Genomic DNA, 22655 nt, shown 5'->3' with positions numbered 1-22655 from the left:
ACATGTTCCAAACTAGCGCCTTCCAGGCCTCGCATTTATTGCTTCCATCTGGGCCTGTTTTATTTGCCCCATCCATCCACACCCTGGTCTCTGCTTCTGCCCAGCACTCAAATTCCCTGTGCCACCTTACATACTGCTGGCCCCCGGCAGACTTCCAGGCCATAGCAATAGTTATTTTGGCCAGTATACATGCCATATCCATAAACTTAATCACATGCTTATATTTGCTGATCCTAGTTCCAATGTTCGAAGCAGGCATTCTTTCGGTGACCATTCGTATCTCACTATCCCAGCCTCCCTACAAGCTTGCTCGATTCGTAACCAGAAACTTTGTGCATGCCCACACACCCAAAACAAATGCATTAGGTCCGCCTCTCCCGTCCCGCACCATGGGCATAGTGAGCTCACTATGTTTACTACTGTTTTATTGAACATTGCTATTTTCTGTGGGGTCATGCGATAGAGTAAGTTTAGTTGTATCAGCTTTAAGCAGGGGATTCCTTGTTACTTCTTTGGGGTATCTTTGTAGATCGCCTTAAACCCTTCACCACTGCTGCTGTGTTGCTTTCATGCATTTGTTCCGGTGTATGCCGTATGTTCACCCCCAGGTACTTAAGTGATTCTAGCTCCCATCTGAGTCCCACTTCTGGTAATTCACTAGCGTCTTTCCCCTTCAAGCCGGCAATCGGGAATATACAGGATTTGGTTCTGCTGAAGCCAATCCCGGACACCTTCGCATAATTGTCCAGTATATTTAAGACCATTGGGACATTCAAGTGTGGATCCCTCAAGTACATCACCTACCCATGTATTGGGTGTGTGCAGTATTTAGAGGCAAACTGTTGACTGTTGTTTTTCAAATTATTGCTGGAACCCTAGTGCACGACAATTGTAACCAGTGCTCCAGATATCATTTTGAAGTAGGTTCCATTCCCAATGGGAGTATTGCACAGGCAAGTAAAAACATTTTAACTGTAAAACATTTTAACTGTAAAACAGTTTTTGTAATAACGATTTCTTTGTACCTAGCCATTCAGTTCAAACATAACTTTGGAACTGTGTCAGTGAAAGCAGGGAGTCCGGCTCCTGTGTGTCTGTGTCACATTTTTTTGTTGGAGTATTTTAACTACCTATTTTTAGGCAGACAAAGGGGCTTTGAAACACCCCTTATCTGTAGGTCTGATTGTAACATTTAGCACTACCTTTATTTTATCATTTGTGTCTTATGTTATTTTTCATTATTTTCAAGGAGACCAACCTGCATGTTACATGTATAACACGTGTGCTATATTTACTGTTTTCCTTAACATAAACACACATATAACTCCGTGAGCCTTGGCTTCGCTCTATGGGGCGTACTCGGCCTGTCACGTGGGTGGGACCTTCTGGGTTCCTTGGCCTTCTGCTTGGCCCTGAACTACAAACAAATGGAACTGTATCACTCGTTACCATTCTTTTGCTACTTGTTTGGAAAGTGTCTCAAAAGCGGCCTCACAGGAAAAGGGTAGGTTTTTCTGTTCTCTTGATAGTACTCCGAAAAAATGCTCAAAATGTTTTTTTTTACATCCTAGTACACACAGTTCAGATACAATTGCAAAGCTTTTTATACATGCGTTTAAAGTGAACAGTTAAGAAAATAGTAACAACCCAACCCTGATCTAATTTAAAGCAATCTTAGAAAATCGAACTTCAATTAACAAAATGCATAATTTGAACATTTCACATGCTTTAGAACTGCAATTCTATGGCTACTTTTCGCCTTGTGACACTTACTGCATTACTGAAATGTATAACCTGGGCTAGTGGGTACTTTATTTGTATTGTTTCACCTCTGAAGCTTTTAGTGCTCCAAAACACTCGGACAGAGACATGTCAGTGGCAGTAAGAGAGGCCTGAAAAGCAGAACATGTACGTTTTCAGACCCCTCGTATACCCCATACAATGTTTCCTTTTGGAGGAATGGAGAGACAGAGTTTCAAACTGTGGAGCCTTGTGTGGGTAGAGTCCGACCATAACATGCATATACTTCACAAGATGAAGGTATTTTTGGGTTGTCTACTTTGTGCATTTAGATGCCTACTAGTTGTGAAATAAGCTGAGGCTAGGCAAAGAACTTCGAGTCTGCACATTCTTTTATTGGAAACCACTGGGAATCTTTCAGAGTCTATGAATTGTGGTGAATACTTTTCATGACAAAGATAAGTTGGGGTGCATAAATTTGTTTTGAAGTTTGATTGTGGTTTTAATGGGGAGACGTACATAAATTGTGTTAAAGGATTTGCTATAGATATTATACAACGCTGGTCCAACTTAACAAACTCAACCCGGGCATCTCCCCGAACTACTGGAGAGGCTGTTCTGAAAAAGGTTCCCTGTTCCATCTCCTCTGGTCCTGCCATAAAGAGGAGAAGTACTGGAGGGAAGTGGTGGGTCACATCAAAGAAATCACGGGTCTATCCATCCCTTGGGATCCGGGGTTCATTCTCTTGGGTGAAACGGGGGGAGGGGCATTTCCAGTTCCCGGACACATGTCACGAATGTGCACGCACCTGCTCCTAGCCGCAAAAATTGCACTGGCGCGAGTATGGAAGAGTACAGAGTGTCCGGTAAGCTCATTATGGTGGTATAAATGCTGGGAAGTGGTGGAAGCTGAAAAAATCACAGCAATTCGTTCTGGGAACTTAGGCCCCTTCACAAACACTTGGGCTCCATTGATGGACTTCGCTACAAAATACCCTGTCCCCACCCGAAGGCCTCCACTCATACGCTGGTTACAGGATGGAGAGACTCTGTTTGGCCTTCAGCAGGCCCAGGGCATGAGGCCTGCCGGACTAGGAACACTTACCTTGGCTCGGCTCCCGGGGGGGATCGAGTTGATTTGGGGTTTGCTGACTGCTATTGTTGATATCCACAACGCGTGTCTGTTTTTATTTGTTAAAATGCTTAATAAAAAGTATTGTTGAAAAAAAAATAGTCTAAGCAGGACATTTCTGCAGCAATAGTTGTGTGATCTGTTGGAAGCATTAGTGGGAATCTTCTTCAATAGGAACAATAAGTAAATTACATTTATTGCCCCCACTGACATGCTGACTGCATCTCACTGTACTCACACTCTTGAACTTTCGGAACCTCCTCCTTTCACAACCTACCAGTGGCCCACCCCGTTGTCCCTTCTCCCACTTTGCTCCGTCTCCCGGCTTGTCCCACCTCTCTGAAATGATTTTCCGCCCATCACAATCACCTCTCCAGTGGAACTCTTCAAAATGAGACTCGAATTCCTCCACCTTCTTGCAATGGGAGGTGCCTTCCAAGCACCCACACTCTTCTATCCAAACTAACTTCCCAACCCACCTATCAAGGTATTGTGCAACATACAACAACTGGACTCAGAAGATACTTTTTTCACTTTTATTTACTCAAGTAAGTTAATTCCAACACAAAATCAAAACTAGCAAAGTGAAAACCCTTTGGTAGTCTCCAAACATAGTTGCTCTCCCTCCGGTTGTCCAAGCCTCTTTTGCCAGGATGGTCCATTCTTTGCAAACTAATTAGATGCAGGCTTTCCCGAGTCACATACCCACTGCCATCCACCAAATCTTCTCCAGTGGTCTTGTCCAAGCATTCTTCTGGATCTGCCACTGTGTCCTTTTGAGCAGACATAGATACAGCTTGAGTTTAAGCCAGGAGTTCCAACTACAACTCCCTAGATCCCACACCTCATTTCCTATTTCCTTTCTAAACTGACGCCTTCTTGTCCCTTTCTCCTTTCACTGTCTTATCCTCTCTAGGGCTGGTCTGGCCCACTGGATCTTTCCTACTCTTGCTCGATTCGTAACCCATCCCATTGACCTTTTACAGCCACCAGCTTGGGGTCAGCCCCCTCCTGTTACTACTTCCCCTTGCTTCTCACCACCTTCTCATAAAATGCATATCTTCAAATGTTACCTCTTTTCCCACACTTTCTTGTGTCTGCTCCGTTATGTTACCACCTCTTATATCCTCACGAATGTTAACTGTCTTTCCAGTCTCTCGCTTCCTCAATTTCCTGATGTTGCATCCCTCCATGCCTTCACCACTTTCCCCAAGAATCTCCACCTTTTCCAGTACCTCACTACTCGTTTCAAGCTCATTCTCTTCTCGCCTCCAATCACCTCTTCTCACGTCCAACAGCCTCGTACTCTGCACAGTTTTTGAAACACACCCTTAATACCGCTGGATCCCCAGACCCTCTGGGGTTGCTCCATACTAGGCTACCGTCAATGGCACTTCCTATGGGTGAGTTAGGTTGTGAGCAAATGCCAGATAAGGTTTTTGTTCTGTGGGATTCATTATTACTGGTGTACAAGTACAGAGAAGGGTCCTTCGATTCTGCAGCGTTGGTTTCTGATACAGGAATACCTGCACTTTCGGAAAGTCGTAAACTTAAATTACTGTTTCCACAGGACCTTACGATTAATTGCAGGCTCTGTGAGAGTCGAAGTAGGGTCCCTATAAGGAGCTGGCTGAGGTGGCAACTGCAGAAGTGTGCTTGTTCCCTTCCTTAACCCTGTGAAAACTGTTCTTAAAGGGGAATCCGCTTGAGGTGAATTTGGGATTGGCATATATAGGCTTTGAGCTTTTACTTATTTTGCAGGTTCTTGCAAGGTGACGAGTTTAGGTTGAAGGTCTTAGGGCCAGTCTGCCCTCTTATGGAAATGTGATGGTGCCCTACCAGGCATTGGGGACAAGCAATGTGACAAGTGGATCCACCTTGCACCGACCCAGGGCCAGACATCCACTAGCTCAGTGTCCCATCAGGCTCTCTGGGGCACCTTCCCGCTAATCCGCAGACTTGGGCATAGGACCTCATATAACATATCTCCCCCTCTTTCCTTTGACACCCAGTTGATTCGTCGATTGGGCAGGGACGGAGGTTGTCAACATTGGACTGCTGAAGTGCTTCTGACAGAGTTGGTGTATTAATGAAGAACTAGGAACCATCTCATGACCACGTGTTTGGTATCCTTGTATCTGGCAAGCCAAGTTAAGGGCACAAGGTCAGTCAACTTGTTAAGATGGATTTCTAGAATTTGGGCTGGTCTCCAGCTTTTAGGAGGCCAACCTAGTTATAGTTAACAGGGAACATCTAATCAGTTAGCCAAACCCAATCAAGGTAAGCGTGGAGCGTAGTCAAGGCTTAGTCTCTGGAGAAAGTGAGTGGGGTCAGGGGTCCACAATGAGTCCACACAGTGAAGAACACAACAATTCAATTTAGACAGGTGAGTACAAAAGTACTCTATTTTAGGCGCAGAAAAAACACACACTGAAAAATGAACCAAGCAGGTAGTAATATCACACAATACTCAATTAGCAAACTTATATACAGTTACCTTCGTTTTTTAGTAATGCATTAAGATGGTAAGTAGTGATGCAGTAGAATGAAACCAGTTCACAAGAATTATGCCCTAATTTAAGTCCAATCCCTATGATGTATGGGGCCTTATGCCAACAGTCACAAAGCTTCTTCTTACTAGAGGGGAGCTATTACATGAAAACTCATATAGGTAGTGTGGCCCACAAGCACTCCTTCTGCGCAGAAATGCGGACCCAAAAGAATGAAAGGAATCGAGAAATTGAGTATTATATAAACATCACTCTACTGACTCCTGTATTAGCAAAATCAATATTATTAAAAATAAATCGAAGCCTAGAGCAAGACACCTTTGTGCTAAACTCTGTCAAAAGGATGCCGGAGATATGCTTTTATCTCTTTACGATTCCAACACAAGAACATTTTGGGCCCTGGATAATAATGGAGGGCCTGCACAACTGAAAGCACAAACGTGTGTTGGCTCTGAGGTCTGGGAAGGCCACTTTGAAAAATTATACAGCTCCCCGATCCTGGGGTGGAACCCGCCGATGACCATACGCAGCGCTTTATGGAATATTCCAATTAATGTAATAGATATCGAAAGAATGATTGTGCACAGTTCTGTCTACCATGCTCCGGGCCCGAATATGCTCTGCAATGTGGCGCTGAAGGGTAATCCAAACTTATGGGCTAAAATTGTATTCTTTATTCTTAAAGATATTCTTACAAGATCTATTCCAAAGAGCTGGCGTATGTCATATATTGTTTCAATTTATAAAACGGGCAACAGGTCTATTCCTAATGGCTATAGACCAATAGCCCTTCTGGATGTTGACTCCAAAGTTTTTGCGGGTCTCATCCTAGAGCATATCCAGAACTGGATGGACTAATTTCACATCTTGTCAATATTCCAGTTCGAATTTAGGAAGAACGATGGAACTGATTGACGCAGGGGGCCTATTGATCAACATCATGCAACAATATGCCTGGACTTCTGGGAATCCCCCTATCTATGTGGGCTCTATTGACCTTACGTCGGTTTCAACCTGGTGGATAGAACCATCTTGTGGACAAAACTGGTCACTTTAAGAATGCCCGCGCCTTTACTGTCTATTTTATATAATATGCATGAGGATACTCAAATTAAAGTGCGATTTAGCTCCAAAGGGATACTATCTCAAGAAATAATGGCTTAAGGTAAGGATGCATTTACGCACCTACTATTTTGTATTTTTCTGATGTCGGCACTTACTTAAAAATTTCTGTTGTGGTCTCACATAAGGTAGAAGGTGTTAAGGTATATTGGACAGTCTATGCTGATGATGTGACATTGTATGATCACACACCCATAGGTCTACAACGTCTCCTTATAGCCTTTAATGATTATTTTTGTGCAAACTCCCTAAAAATCAACTATAGCAAAACTGTTATTCTATGTTTGACTCGCAGGAAAAAACCCTAAAACTTTTCTTGATACTTAAACCATGAAAAATTACCTACGAGTACCGCCATAAGATATGTGGGGTGCCCCATATTCGTGGACATGAAAAAGGCAGATTATCGGGATTACCTTGATCTTAAAGTAAATCCGATGATATCTGAGCTATTCAAAATTGATTCCAAGTATTGAAAATGTTCAATTGTACCATGTCTTCGCCTATACAGAAACAAAATAGTGGCCCAGCGATGCCAAATTTTGGAACTGGCCCCTCTGTGGTGTAGGGGGGAAGTTGCAATATATGAGTGTAGACTTATAAAATCTATTGTGAGATGTCTGCCTAAATGTGTGCCCCTTGCAGCCATTCGCTACAAACTGGGACTTTTTTCCATCAGAAGTATAATAGAATGGCAGAGGCTATCGCTATATAGGAAACAGATCACTTGTAAAGAAACCACCTTATATGAAATTATGGGTGAGGATATTTGGAGTGGCTCTCCTGCCTAAAAGTACCTTAAAAATATGGTGGCGGATGCCCACGCAGCACTTGACAAGTTGGGAGTCCCTTGTGAGCTTCTTATTTCTAATCCAATGAAAGTTAAGAAATGACTGCTCCACTTCGACTGGAATCTAACGGTCAAAGAAGTTATCAAGACAACCTTGTATAGGTATCTTGTATCCAATTATAAAAAGATGGAGGAGTCTGAACCATACCTGCTCAAATTCCCTGACAGGTCGTGGAGGCAGGTTTTCATGCGATTCCACTTTAATGTGCTTGGAACAGGTGAAATAATGGACATAAGATTTGGTTGCACCGATACTTCTCCCTTTTGCAGATTTTGCAAACAAAAGGGGACCTGTGAAACACTACTACATATTTTAACAGAATGTGATGGACTAAGAACAGAACAAATTCGTAGTTTGTCATTATGTACCCAATACCGAATGTGTCAATTTGAACCTCTTATGTTTGGATATGCTACACAGTAAAAGAATCAAAGTTCAGCTGGCCCTATTAAGATTTTTGAAGAACCATTGTGGAATGTAAATAACAACTTGGATCTCTTAATGCATTCAATAATGAGTTACAGTATTTTGATATATGTAAGTTTGAACTTTTAATAAATGAGAAACTGAGTGATTTTATGTATAGTAAATTTGGAATTATTGTTAGTGATGTATAACATTTTCTGTTGTAATTATCAATGAACTCTGCATTTATTAGGTATTGTTTGATTTGGAAATGTATTAACAGATTGGCGTTCTTTTCTTCTTTTGTGCAATATTTTGTGAGAGTATTTAGCACTCTGATTTTACTTTTAAAAACAAAAAAATATTTTGCAAAGGTTACTGTGTAACCATAAACAAATAAATAAATAAAATAATAAACAAAGGTTTTGAAACTTGTAACCTTTTTGTCAGTGTCATACTTGTGATACCACTTGAAACACTTGTGTATACGCGCATTATAAATGCCATATCATATCATACCACACCATGACTCCCTTTCCCCGTACTGATAGTCTGAAGGACTGATCAGTTTCCCTATGACAAAATGAGCAAAAGGCCAGGGGAGTGAAGCTAAGGGCTTCACCTTCCTGTAAAACGTCAACCCAGGTTAAAAAACAAAAGCAAAAGCAAAACGTTCGGGGGTCCATAGAATATGGAGGGAAATTTGCCTGAAGAGAAAACCTTCCTATCACCAATGTACATTTTCTGCCCATTATACAATAGTTTGGGGCTTAAACCACCCACCGAATGGCCAGGCATTCCAGCTCCATGGTGGCATAATTGTTTGCTCTAATTTGGAGCTTCCTGTTGATGAAAAAAATGGGTGCTCCACCCCGTTAATTGAACGAAGCCTTTCTTAGTTGCGTTAGTTAATTGTATACCAGTTGGGTTTTGACACCTTAAGTTATCTGTTAGACGTCCAGCTATATACTCAAACAATTGCAAATAAACTGTCTAGAACAGCCAACAACCTCTTTTTGGTTTCAGGGTTGGCTGATATTCAGTATACACTTGACTTTGGTTGCTTGTGGTTGGACCATTCTGTGGCCCACTTTGAAACCCAGATATTTCACAGATAACCAGGCCAGGTGACAATTATTTTAGCAAGACCTTGATGATTAAAATGGCTTCAACGTACACCTCGGAGTATGCTTGATGGAGTTGCAGTGCAACGCCCATCACTCCTTTGAAAGGTGGCGGGTGTGTAATGAAGGCCACACTTAACACAGTGAACTGGTATTGACCCATCAGGGTAGCAAAGTGAGTTTTCTCTAGATCGTCAATGGACAGCTGGATCAGCCAATATCCCTTTGTGAGATCCAGTACAGAGCTATACTTCACAGTCCCGATCCATTTGATCATCTTGTTCACAGTTGGCATTGTATAGGCATCATAATATGATATTTGTTTGTCTTTGCAGAGGTCTATGCAAAACCGCCATTTCTCATCATTGGAAAGAAAAATTAGCAATGACTTGATGACACCCGACTGGAGCATCTTTAGGACCTCTTCCTCTATAGCTTTCCTTTATGTTCTGTCAGTCGATTTAACCAGAGCCTGACATATTTCCCTGGGATGATTTCAATTTTATAGACGAGGCCATGGTCTCCACCTGGTCAGTCAAACAAGACATTGCTAAAAGTCAGAGAGATCTTTCTTGTGCTCTCTTTTGTAAGACCTTCTGCAATCAGTGGTCCAAACCATGGATTCTGTGGTGTTGCATCTGGAGGTATGGGGGCCAACAGCGGGGGCTGCTCAGGTTTCCACCATGCTTTTAGCCATTACACATGGTACACTTGACTGGTCTTGCATCGCGAGGGGCCGTTGGGGTCAGTAGCTGGTAACGGATCTGTCCATCTCCTTGACCTTATGAATCACCTTGTAGAGTAATCCTGTTTTCTTGATGAATTGATTAAATGAGGGCCGATCCGGTACAGGCTTTTTCAGTGGACATGGCGGCATCAAAAGCTGATCATAGGCACAGGTCATTGTGATGGGCCAACGGAAACTCTTCCCTAGAGCGGAACCCGCATGGGTCCCTCAGTATTCATGGTCTGTGAATGAGATGTATGGAGTCTTGAGTCTTCTTCACCTCCTCTGGCACCTCCCTTGTAAGGGTATGATGACCCAACCACGGCTGTGCCAATAGAACCTCAGGTCTCCCCAGTTTCAACAAGGGTGTATGGTTCATAAATCAGTGCCATCCATGGTCCGAAAGGTCTTGAACCATGATTAAAAATGAGGACTTTAACTCTTCCACAGTAGTCCTGGCCAATAACTCCAGCCCATCCGTTAATCCCATACCGTCAGCGCTATGGATATATGGACCTGTCCCTTTGTTAAGATGTCTATTGTGTCCCAGCTGTAGAACTCCCAGTTGATTCCAGGGTGACTCTTTTGGAAACTCGGGCTATGGGTGCCATACAGTGCACTCTTAACTAAGGGGTGGGGCATACTTCCATCAGTCTTTGTACATCCAACTTCTGACACCATATTTCACAAAGACCTCGAGATGCATACAGCAACTGGACTCAAAAGGTATCATTTTTTTACTTTTACTTGCACAAGTATGGAACTTACAAAGTAAAAACTAGCAAAGCAAGAAGTCTTTGCTAATCCCCAAATGAAGTTTTTACCCTTAGGTTGCTAAGTCCCTTCTTCCGAGGATGGCCAGTCTTTGCAAACCTGTTAGATGCTGGCTTTTCCAGGTCCTGTATGCCTGTCTCATCAACGCTACATTTTCTCCCCGGAACCTTGTTGCTCCTCTTTAATCAGTCGCTGTCGCCTTGAGCAACTGTCGGTACAGCTTGAGCTGGAGTTGGAGCCAGAAGTCCCCCACCACCATCCTTTACACCTCAGACCTTCTTTCCTCTTTTTTCTCTGACAGTAAACTTTCTTTCGCTGTCTCGTTCCTCCTACGCCTGCCTGGTGCTGCCTATGGCTGACCGGGCCCTACTCTTTCTGTCTTCCTCACCGCTCCTTGAGCTGTCCCGCGCTCCTCGGGTTCAGCCTCCTCCTCCCCTCCCATGTTACTCTTTTCTCTTGCCTCTCACCACCCCCTCTAAATGTCATCTCTCTTTCCTGACCTTTTACATCTTTCTGATGATGCCACCTTTTCCAGCTCTTCACTACCGCCTCCTTTACATATCCATCTCCTCCAGTCTCTTCCCACTTCCTCTCCAGATTCTACTCATCCCAAGACCTACCACCTTCTCCAGTTAAAGTACTCACTTCTCCCTCCTGTCTCCTTTTCCCCCTCTCACCTTCTCTCATGCATAGTCTTTGGAACTCACTTTTTTTTCAACTTGACTTTTATTAATTTTGACATTGGATGTGAACATACAGGTGGATACATATTATGCATTAAGAGCTATTTCACGAAATTGTTCCAGTCCACCATAACAATATTTAACAACATTAACGTTCATTGTTCCAATAAGAAGAAAATGAATGGAACATTTTGGACAGCCTGTATGGATCGTACTGCCATCTGTGGAGCAATTGTATAGTGTGTCATTTATACTGGACTGCGATTGATATTTTGGATGGTGTTTCACAAATTTTGTCCCAGGCCTGCTGGTCGAACTCTCTGCCGAAGTCTCTTTCCCATCTTACCTTGAGACGGCTGTTTGGCGCGTCGTCTTTAGTAATTCGAGCCTTGTACATTTGTGCTATGAGGCCTTTGGAGGTGACAGACGATCCTAGACACGGCTGTCACCTCCAAAGGCCTCATAGCACGAATGTACAAGGCTCGAATTACTAAAGACGACGCGCCAAACAGCCGTGTATAGGATCGTCTCAAAGGGCGTTAGTTCTCTCTGTGTGGTGGCCTTCCATTCCCTTCTGGATAAAACGCCTTTCAGTTGCAGGAACAGGAAGACTGGTATTGGGTGAATTTGTAGGGCTTCCTCTAGTTCCGTTATTGAGATTAATTTCCCTTTTCTCCACAGCTGACCGACTCTCTCGAGGCTGGCATCGAACCAAGATTGGTATCTAGCGTGTTCCGGGATTTCTTCTCTGATCCCGGGGGACCAGAGATGGCTTATGGGCGAAGGCCACGTGGTGACTCCCAACATCGCTTTCCCCTTCTTCCATATGTTCCACATTGTGCCCAATATCGGGTGGTTGCGCAGTCTTCTCGTAAGTTTCGATCTGGGGACCCATAGCCGTTCTGCCAGAGTTACGGTGGCTAAAATGTTGTTGTCCAGTTGGAGCCATTGGAGGTCCTTCCTATCTCGCAGGTGTGGGATTAAAATTCTGAGTTGTGTGGCTTGATAATAGCGTTCTATGTCTGGCAAGTCCACTCCTCCTAGGTCCTTTGGTAATATTAAAACATCGTAGGGTATTCTTGGTTTCTTCCCATTCCACAGAAATTCTAGTATGGCCTTTCTGACTTGTATGAAGAAATGCTCTGGGATTGTGATGGGCAAGACCTGAAAGGGGTATAGGAACCGTGGGAGGGTCACCACTTTGATTGCGTTTAGGCGTCCCATCCAGGAGATTGTCAGCGGTTTCAATTTCTTGAGATCAGCCTTGAGGGCTTCGAGAAGCGGAGAGAAATTGGCTTTGTAAAGGTTGTCGAGGTTTCGCGTTAAGTTAATCCCCAAGTATCTCATTGTTGGGCCTCCGATGATCAGCCCGAGGTGCTCGAGAGCGATTTGGTGTTCTGGAAATGGATCATGGAGTGGAAAAAGAATGGATTTGGATTTGTTGATCTTGAATCCTGAGAGTGTGCCGTATTCCTCTATCAGATGGATCGCTCGTGGAATGGAAGACGTTGGGTTTGACACATGGAGCAGAATGTCGTCCGCATACAAGGCTAGCTTATATTCTTTGCCATTGACCTGAATCCCTTCCACTGCAGGATCTGCTCGCAGCATTACGGCGAGGGGCTCCAGGGACAGCGCGAAAAGTATTGCCGAGAGGGGGCAACCCTGTCTCGTACCCCTGCTGAGGGGGAACCAACGGGAGAATTGGGCGTTCACCGCGACCGATGCTCTTGGGGATGTATAGATAGCTTTGATCCCTCGACGGAGCATGGGGCCTAGACCTATCTTCTTTAGTGTGGCCTCCAGGAAATGCCATTCGACTCTGTCGAACGCCTTCTCGGCATCAATTGAGAGTAACAATAGTTTGCTCAACGATGTTTAGGCCTCGTGGATTAAGTGCAGGGTTTTCCGTGTGGAGTCTGCGCCTTGCCTGCCTAGGATGAAACCCACCTGGTCATTGTGGATTATTGCTGGCATGTGTGACTTGCAGTAAGGATTCTCGTATACATTTTGGCATCGATATTCAGAAGGGATATTGGATGGTAGGAGGCACACAGCTTTGGGTCCTTACCCTCCTTGGGGATGACTGTTATCAGTGCTTCAGAGAAGGATTCGGGTGCCACACTGGATTGAAGGATGTTGTTAAATAGGTCAACCATGAATGGGAGAAGAGCGTCTTTGAAAGTCTTCGTGCAGTGTACCCGTAGTTCCAGGGGGCTTTCCCTGTTGGAAGTCTTTTGCTTGCTTCTTCAATTTCTTCTTCTGTGATGGGGGCTTCCAAGGTATGTGCTGTATCGGATGGGAGGGTGGGCAAGGGTATTTTGTCCATATACTCAATTATCGCTTCTGCGTGCAAAGCAGCGCATGACGTGTATAACTCCTCATAGAAGTCGGCAAAGGCTTCCGGGACACTGGGGGGAAATGGTTCGCAGGAATTCCCTTCTGTTCGGATCGTGGGCACCCACCTCTCTTGGCGTTGACCTCGGAGTCTTGCGCCTAGTAAGGCGCCTGCTTTGTCCCCATGTTCATAGTGTTTCTGCTTCAGGCATTGAAGCTTGCGCGCAATGCTACCCGCCTCCAGTTGTCGTAGTTCCTCCCTCTTGTCGTTGGCCTCCTTAATCTTTTGTAGTCTATCTTGGTCAGCTGACTTTGCCATGAGGTCAAGCTGAGTAATTTTGTTTCAGAGCCTATTTTCTGTCAGTTGTCTTTCTCTTTTTTTCGCTGCTCCCTCTTTAATAAGTAGCCCTCTCCAGGTCGCCTTGCCAGCTTCCCAAATTGTGTTCATGGAAGTTTCGCCCGTGTTATTAATCTCATAGTATTGGGTGATATCCTGCTCTAGTTGTTCCCGAAAAATTAAGTCCTTAAAGAGAGTCTCGTTGCACCGCCATTTGGAGCATCTTCGAGGAAGGGCCATTTGATCAAGGGTGACCATGACCATATCATGGTCTGACCATGAGACAGGGATTATAATGGCTTCAGTCATTGCCGTGATGAGGTCTGCGGTTAGGTATATATAGTCTATTCTGGAAAAGGTTGTATGCGGTGCTGAGAAGAAAGTAAAGCCAGTACGGTTGGGATTGGTATGTCTCCACGCATCGGTGAGACTGTAGGCATCCATCATATCTGCGGCCGGTGGGCGTCCAACGCCCGCTTGAGGGGGCGTAGAGGTGCGACCTGATTGTCTATCCTGTTCCGGATCCATCCACGTGTTCAGATCACCCCCGAGTATTACGTCGCCTTCTGCTTCGCTCATGACTTTCAGGATTATCCTCTGCAGGAATCTGGCTTGTCCTGTATTTGGGGCGTATATTGACGCAAGGGTGATGACGGTGCCTTGTATCCTGCCCACTAGGACTAGTGCTCTGCCACAGACGTCCATCCATGACTTCAAGAGTTCAAATTGGATCATTTTATTGACTAATATGCCGACTCCCGCTTTCTTCAGCGGGCCAGAGCCCAGTATTCAGAGCCTAACTTAGCATATAAGACCTTCCTCTCTTCTCCCTTGCTGTATCAGGTTTCTTGTAAAAACAGTATATCTAGTTTGGCCCTCTTGAACTCTCTCTCGTTACCAGCGATCTCTTGGTGGGGGGGTTAAGTCCCTTAACATTCAGCGTGCCAATTTTAAGTATGCCCTGCCTCTCACTTGATTCGTTATGTCTGTGGGACATTAATATGTTTGTGGAGATCGGTCGCAACGTCACGCTGCCCATTGCAGGAAATTGCCATGTTGGAAGTAATGTAGTAGCTGCCTCTACTTAACAGAGACTTTACCTGAGGGTGTGCCATTCCCTGTCTCCCTCCCCCACCCGCCGCTGTAGGGTATTGAACATCATACCCTTTGCCCTCTGTTCTGTCACGTTGCTCTTTGGTTCTTCGATGAGGGTCTGTGTCTGTTTGTGATGGTGTCCGAGTTGGACTGGATGTGAACAACCGGTCTACTGTCGGACCACCAGCAAGGGTCGTAACCGCACGGCCCCGTCAACTAATAACATCAACATATCATTTTTGAGCCCCCGCCTCCCCTTTTATAAAATTCTGTAACAAACGACAGTATTGCAAACAACAGCAACTTTAACTGTGAGCTAGTATATATTATGATACATGCGGTTTCCGGAGTCTTCATTCCTCGGCAGTTCGCATTTGCGGTTCAAGCAGTTCACGTGTCATATGATGGAATCAGTGATACAGGAGTGCTGTGATCCGGGATGTAGGTAGGTCCCCTGCAGGGACCTTGGAAGCAAAGATCGCCGGGATATAGAGCTTGGGCGCACAATGTCATTTGTTGTTGTCTGGTGTGTCGTTGGGCCGCCTGTACTTTCTGGATCCCTTTACTCGTTTCCTTCTCGGGCCCCGAAGTTCCCATCCTGATCTGTCTTGTGCAGGGGTATCCTGAGTTCCCTCCCCCAAGGTTGATCTGAGGCGGTCGGCGATGCATTCTCGGATTTCTTCTTCAGAGCGGAGTAAAAACTTCCTGCTCCCATGTTCAAACACGAGGGAGAAGGGGCATCCCCATCTGTATCTCGTGCCTTGATCTTTTAGCCATCTCGTGAGAGGATCACAGAGGCGGCGTAGGGCCAGTGTCAGCGAGGAAAGATCCTGGAAAATGGTAATCTCGCCCCCTCCAAGAGTAAGGGTGCCTACGGACCTGGCTTTAGCAAGTATCCTTGTTCTGTCCTGATATCTGTGGAATCTGGCAAGGACCGATCTCGGGCCACCTGGGGGGCCGCCAGCTCTATGAATTCTCTCGGTCTTGAGTTCATCAATGTCCTCGTCCGTCGTCAGGATTTTGACGATATTGTGTATCGTTTGTTTGAGGTCTTCCTCTGTCTCCCCTTCTCTCTCCAGAATTCCAAAAAAACGCAGGTTATTCCTTCTCTCTCTGTTTTCCAAATCATCTATCTTAAGGCGAATCTCTTCCTCCTTCTTCTCTATACTTTGTATTCTAAGCACCATTTGGGTCTCTAGGGTGTCGATTGAGGCTTGGTTGTTCTCGACTCCCTCTAGTCTCTCCTCAATGTTGTCTACTCTCTGGGTCATCTTATCCATTTTACCGCCGAGGTTGGCACCCATGTTCCGAATTTCACTTACGAGGGTGGCGATGTCTCCCTTGGTAGCAGCTGCACCCGTTTCGGAGGCTTCTAGTGACATTATTGGCCTTGGGTCGGGAGCCTGCGGCAGCGGGGTTAGGCACATTTGGCAAGCTTACTTGGAATGTTCATGGGGCACTTGCATGCGAGGAGGCACACGCTCCGGGATCAGGGGCCTTACCCTCGGTCCTGGTGTGTTGAGAGGCACGTAGGCAGTGTTGGGGGGCACCGAGTTGATGACCCTCTGGGCGGGGGTTCTTCGGTGGGAGGAGGCACACGCCCTGTCTCCAGGGGCTCTACCCTCCGTTCCGGTCAATTTCCTTCGGTGGGTCCAATATCGTGTCAGAGGGGCCTGAGTAATGGGCACCAGGCGGGCACGTTCCGAGGAGGAGAAAGGGGCCCCAGTCGAGGCGAGGTGCCTCGGAGCACTCCAGGGGGGTGGGCACTCACCTCCGCAGATTGGTTCCGCCCGTCGCAGTGCCGGTGTCCGGGGATGCGGAGGCAGCTGCGATCGTTCAGCCCCCAAAGTACGTCGGGCGGTTGGGTGTCCGTGGCTTTCCCAGGAGTTACAGCGCGGCATGGATCCCCTGCCGGGAGAGCAGAGGGAGGAGTCCGGTGGCGCGGGCCGCGTGGGAACGCGGCCTCCTTTCCAGGTGGTGTCCTCGTGGGTGAGGGGGAGGCAGGTTCCGACGAACTTTTCTCCTAGACTGGTGGTCCGATTTCTGTCGGGTTTTCACTCGGGAGGTGGGGGGGGCGCTTCAGATGGCTCAAACTGCTGTTGTTGAGCATGGGAGGTGGCAAAAGTGGGGGTCACTTTTGGGGCCCGTGGGTTGAGAGCTCACACAGAGCCGATCATCGTCCGTGCGCCCCCTGCTGGCCAGTTGGAACTCACTTTTATGGCCTCCAATATCCAGCCACCACCTGCTCCAACAGCCGACATGGCCAGCCTGGCTTGTCTGGCTGTTATTGTCCTTCCTCCATGTTCTTTTTGGATCTTTCAGTGATGGTCAGCACCTGTTAGCCATAATTTCATGGCTGTCATTGGCTAGCTTCTGTGAAAGCTCCTGTGGATGATCAGGTTTTAGAGGGAGGGACCAAATCTATATCCGATGGAGCCGACAGCTTTGATTTTAGTTGTTCCTCTATTCATCCCAGATCTTTACTGCGTTTAGGTGACTTACGCCATGGACAATGCTGGGTAAGGTTTTTTTTCTGTGAGATTTTATTTTACATGTGACTGTGGGGGGCCGTGGGGGGTACTTAAGTTCTGTGTGTGTTGAAATAGTGTTCTCCATGCCTGCCCCTGTGTGTTCGGAAACTCACAAACTGAAAATACTTTTCCTGCAGGACAATGAGATTAGTTATAGTTTCCTAGAGGTGTCGCCTGAGCTGGTAACAGCAGCAGTGTACGCACTACCTTCCTTAACCCTGCAAAAGCCTTTCTCATTAAGGAAAATGCAACTGATGTTGGCGCATTGGATTTGGTCGGTATGGCTTTGAGCTCTCTTATGTAGATAGTGAGCTAGTTTCTCTATCTGACAGGATCTTGATGTGGGTGTGTTCTGATCTAAGCTCTTGGGTCTGGTCTGTCCTGGTGTGGCAATGTGACAGTCTCTGCCACATGTTGGGCATGTCGACCAGAGAATCAACCTTGTACCACCCTAGCCTCCACATTCACTAGCTCAGAGTGGCGCCCAGTCCGCTGGTCACCTTCCTACCAGATTTCGGCAAAGGACCTCATCACACATCTTGCTTGCATTCTGCACCCCGGACTACTCTATGTAATCTGTTAATATCAAAATACTAGCCACAGGCTCTCAATGTTTAAAATATTGTTATCTTCTCCTGTCTTTGGCATGTGTTCCCATTGTTATGCCTTTTCTGCCATGCATACATCATTTAATCCAACAGTCCTCTTCTGTAAAGGGATTTTAACCTAGGACTGCATCCACTGTCTGTTATCGCCTTCTTTGTAAGCCATGTCAGTTCCAAATGTAATACAAATAGAAAAAAGATAGTAACTCCTCCACTACTATTGAAGAAACAGACTATTCACATGTGACATTATACAGCTTACTTGATAAGCCAAACAAAAGCATCTTTGACTTGTTGCAAAAGAGGATCAATCCCTCCACACCAAGACTATCATGACGGTCATGTGAGTGCATTTGTTCATTTTCTTTCTGGTACCTACTAAGGGATGGCATTTAAGAAACTTCTCGATGGGTTCGCACTATGTAATTTCAACAAGGAATCATTGCTCTTTAAGAGCACCCCGCTTTTGACATTGATATGATGGCACATATTTTCATGCACCCATTCATCAGACGTACCTGAAGTACCCGTGCTTCACCACCATTGACACACGCTGCACAGTTAAGGTCCTGCCCTTCACACTCAAGTTGTCTTTGAGAGTTTTCAATAAATATCTGACCATGGCTGCATTGCCTCTCTATCAGGTTTATGTCTACTCAGCGTATTGGCTCAACTATGCATATTTAGAAGATCTGTGTTGCCTGACAGTCCAATAAGCACACCCTCTGCATATCTGGGATGTTTGTAAGTCAAAGTAAAGGGAGGCAGTGAGGTATGCCCCACGCAACATTTTACTGTTACTTGATCCATTTTTCAGTATGTCACAGTGAATAGGGCATTGTGCTTATGATATTATTAACACGCATACACAACCCCTTCTGCAGTCGCACGAATCATCAGTGGGTTCCTATTCAGAGGCCCTTGGAAGAGTCTCTGCCCTTGTGATTAGATGATAGTAATCTCCAGAAGAATTCCTTTGATGGTGTAGTTTTTGATCTAGTCATTGTCTTGGATGCATCTCCAATGAGCAAGGCAGATATGCCGGCCATTGGACGGCTCTGACCTCTTTGATTTTCTTATCAGTCAGTTATAACTTCACTGTTTGTCTTGTCCACTGAGTCTGGATGGATTACAGCAGCACCATGCCTTCTGTACTTGCTCAGGTAGCGCAGCACGTTATCTTGTAACCTGTCGTGAGTTACTATTGCGATTGTTTGGTTCTCAAATGGAATGTGTACATTTAAGGAAGGGAGCGTAGAACAGGGAGGGAAGATTGAATAAGACTTTGCGCAAGGAGGAAGCAGACCTGTGGAGTTGATGTGAAGAGTTGTACCGGTGCCCTTCTTCATACAAATAAAGAAACACTGGGAGTACCTCATCGCTTGTTGGTCTTGCTTGAAGAAGAATACCACAAAAGGCTTAACCCATAATTCATAGTATTACAAATGTACTGTTTAGAATATGCCCACTGCTTTAAAGTAATCACATACTTATCCTTGATGAGATTTCATTACATTTGAATCTCACATTTTTTACATTGATTACTCTAGAGAGCGTATCCTTTTACCACATTAACTTGGATTGGGCCAACAACCCAGTTGCACTGATCTCAGTACCATATCGTTTTCATTAACTAGCAAGGTGTGGGGAGCATGACGGTATGCAGAAAAATCCAATACCCCTTTCTATAGCTGAATAGGCTACAGCTTATTTAAATGTGTATTTCTAATGGTTTGTATCCCCCACAGATTCCTCATCTTGGATATATATTCTCCTGTTTTGAAACTACTTCCCAGCAGGGGTTGTCATGTGCACTACTGTGGATTCATCTCCGTTACCGGATATGACGCTGATGCGGGTACAAACAGCAAGCTCAACGCCCGTGACCTCAGTTCCTTTTTTTTCTGCCTGCCCAGCGCTCTATTCGGGAACTTTGCTTCAGAGAAATCCTCTGACGTAATTGTTTCAAAATTCGTTTGAATTTTAGTGGATTCTTTCAGTATGTCTACTTTCCGGTTTTAAAAATTGCTGTGATTGCAGCGCAAAAATGGCACTCACCGATCCTCAGAGTTTCTGTGGTGCCTCAGTACCGACTATGTTGTGGCCGATTGCGGCTGGTGTCAGGTTATGGCTCCTCAAGCCTTAACGGAGAGAGCCCCCAGATTGGCCCTGGGTTGCTCGTCACAAAAGTCTCCACCTACGATGCCTTCGACGAACCGATCCGATGAGAAGAGCTCTGTGGCCAATCGTCCAAGAAGGAGGAAAAAAATGTGGAAAAACTCTGTAAAAGATCCCATTCTGGAAGCGTCTTCCGTCACTCTTTTTCCTCAAAGAAGAGAAGGAGAAATCATTTGTCAATGGGCTCATCCCCAGAGAGACAGGTACGGTTCCAGTCCAAATCCCCCCTGGCGGAGAAGTAGGAAGAGTTTTGTAATCAAAATGATGCAAGTCTCTGAGAAAGCGGTTCTGCTTATTCTCATATCCTCCGGGAAGAAGACCGTCAAGCCCACTGCGCCCGACAAGGCCGACAGGGTGCCAACTCACCAACCACCTTATGCGCCTAAGAGCCTGAAACCTGTGAAATCCTCGATTGGAGGACTGTCCATGCCTTCAACGGATGATGCGTTATTTGATGTTCCATCAGCACCAGCGATTTCAAAGAAGAATACATTGAAGACTGTGTACTCCAAAATCTACTAGGTATTGTATGTCCTCTTTCTAGGACAATTTGATGAGGATGACAACCTGGTTGCCTTTGGGTTTGAACCCATGGTCCTTCCTTGACATCCTGAAGAGTTTCAGATAGAGGAAAAGAGGCCGTCTAATTTAGCCTTAGCCCTGCATGACGCAAGTGACTTCGATACATCTCCTGAGGTGGAATTCCCACAGGGAGATCCTAGAGCCCTTCTTAATGTGGCGTATAGGAGAATGATGGCTAAGATAATAGATGCCTTACGTTGGTATACCCCACCTGGTTGTAATACGGAATGTGACTTGACTGACATTCTACACAAGGGCACTACCGTTGACCACGTCCTTCCCTTACATAATGCCATTAGAAATCCCATCATGGAGCACTCCCTGCTCGGGCCAGCAGTCCACAAGGATTTTGCCAAGAAGTGCAGACCAGCCTTATCTGATCCAGAATTCCTAAGTAGGCATCCAGCACATTATAGTCTGGTAGTTCAGACTGCAACTGTGGGCAACAAGTCAAGCACCTATCTATCTTTATCCCCTAACAGATATGACCAGCATTACAACGCTTTAGCAAAAAACCTTTTTGCCTCTGGCAGTATGGCACTTAAGTGGTTGATGCTTCATGTGCACTGTCGAAATATACACATAGCCTTTGGTCTGTTATAGCTGAGGACGGAGGGAGGAGAGAAGAAGGGGAGTGAGTTGGATGAATGGAGAGCGGAAGACATTCTATTTAGGTTAGATAGTACAGCCATAAATGATGTGCATATTGAGGAGGAGGGAGGTAGTGACGGGCGAGTGGGAAGTATAGGATACAGGACAATGAGGTACGACAAGGACGCAGACTGAGAGCTGAGGGAAGACGAATGGGATACTGTCCCACATGTGGATGAAATGGAAGACGATGAAGGTGATGCGCAGCAGGGGCTGGAAATAACACTGTTATGGGAACCACGGTTAAGGAATAGATTTGGTGGGGTGGCATTGGCAAGGAAAAGGGGAAGTGTTGGATGAAACACACTATGTGCCCTGGGTGCAAATGGATAAGAATAATTTTATTAAGCTGCTCCCACCTCTTACTGCCAGGGGATATGAAAAGCTTGCTTGTTGCAAAAGTGGGGGACCAATCTAGAGGCATGTGGGTCAGCGCAGGGTATCCAGGAGTAAAGTTAGACGATAACTCACACAATGGCGCACCCTTTAACAATATCAGGGCACAGGTGTGGGACGTGCTGCAGCGAATAGACCCAGACACACTAGACTTTCAGTCTATCATGCAGTATACCATGGGGCACGATGAAGACCCAGCGCAATATACTATTAAGGTTCAGGAGATGTGGTGTGCGGAGACGGGGACCAGTGGGATCGGTCAGTTCCTCTTTTTTATTTCATTATTAAAAGGGGTTTACCCAAGGAAGTGCAAAAAGCGCTTGCCAAAATAGTGGGCATTAAAGCAAAAGGGTGGGCTGAGTTTCAAACACTAACCATAGGCCATTGTAAGAGGATCCAGGAGCGAGAAAAGGAAATGGCCCAGAGGCTGCAACCTGAGGAAACGAAACTCGTACATAAAATGCAAGCAAAAATAACAGTTGAACGGGCGGTATCTTCAAATGCGCAAACTGAGTTGGAAGAGCAGACCTCGGCACCTCCAGATGTAAGAATAGCAGCGTTTTGACCAGGAGGAGGATAAGGACAGTGGGGAGGTGGGCCTCAGTACCCCTACCCAGAGTGGCAGCAAGGAGGTCAGTAACACAGGAGGGGCGGGTTCAGAGAGGGAAGACTGGGATTTGGAGACCCTCGCAATGTTGGAGCTGTGGGAGTGTAGAAGCAGACAGGAGGCGGGATGCAACCCAATACAACAACAATTTCCCACGCTCTAGCCCCAACCACAGGTACAGACACTGAGGCCAACCTTGATACCCCATGACATACATCAGCTCTACACTGAACTGCCACCATGACCCCCAGGTGTGCAAGGGCAGAAC

At 45.7% G+C, this 22655-nt stretch overlaps 1 protein-coding gene across 2 annotated transcripts in view; it reads left to right on the top strand.

The window, feature by feature from the left end:
• ALG6 (ALG6 alpha-1,3-glucosyltransferase) overlaps positions 1-22655 on the top strand; it is a 908528-nt gene that overhangs the window by 487167 nt on the left and 398706 nt on the right. For both annotated transcript variants that reach the window (XM_069642009.1, XM_069642008.1), the window contains exon 7: positions 1319-1504. In XM_069642009.1, coding sequence (XP_069498110.1) covers positions 1319-1504 — 186 coding nt within the window. The remainder of the gene's footprint in view (positions 1-1318; positions 1505-22655) is intronic.

The sequence above is a fragment of the Ambystoma mexicanum genome, chromosome 1q, assembly GCF_040938575.1.
Source record: "Ambystoma mexicanum isolate Mex_15411 chromosome 1q, UKY_AmexF1_1, whole genome shotgun sequence".
NCBI classification, from domain to species: Eukaryota; Metazoa; Chordata; class Amphibia; order Caudata; family Ambystomatidae; genus Ambystoma; species Ambystoma mexicanum.
Note: the sequence above shows the minus strand (reverse complement) of the source record. Positions and strands in the feature narration are given on the sequence as shown.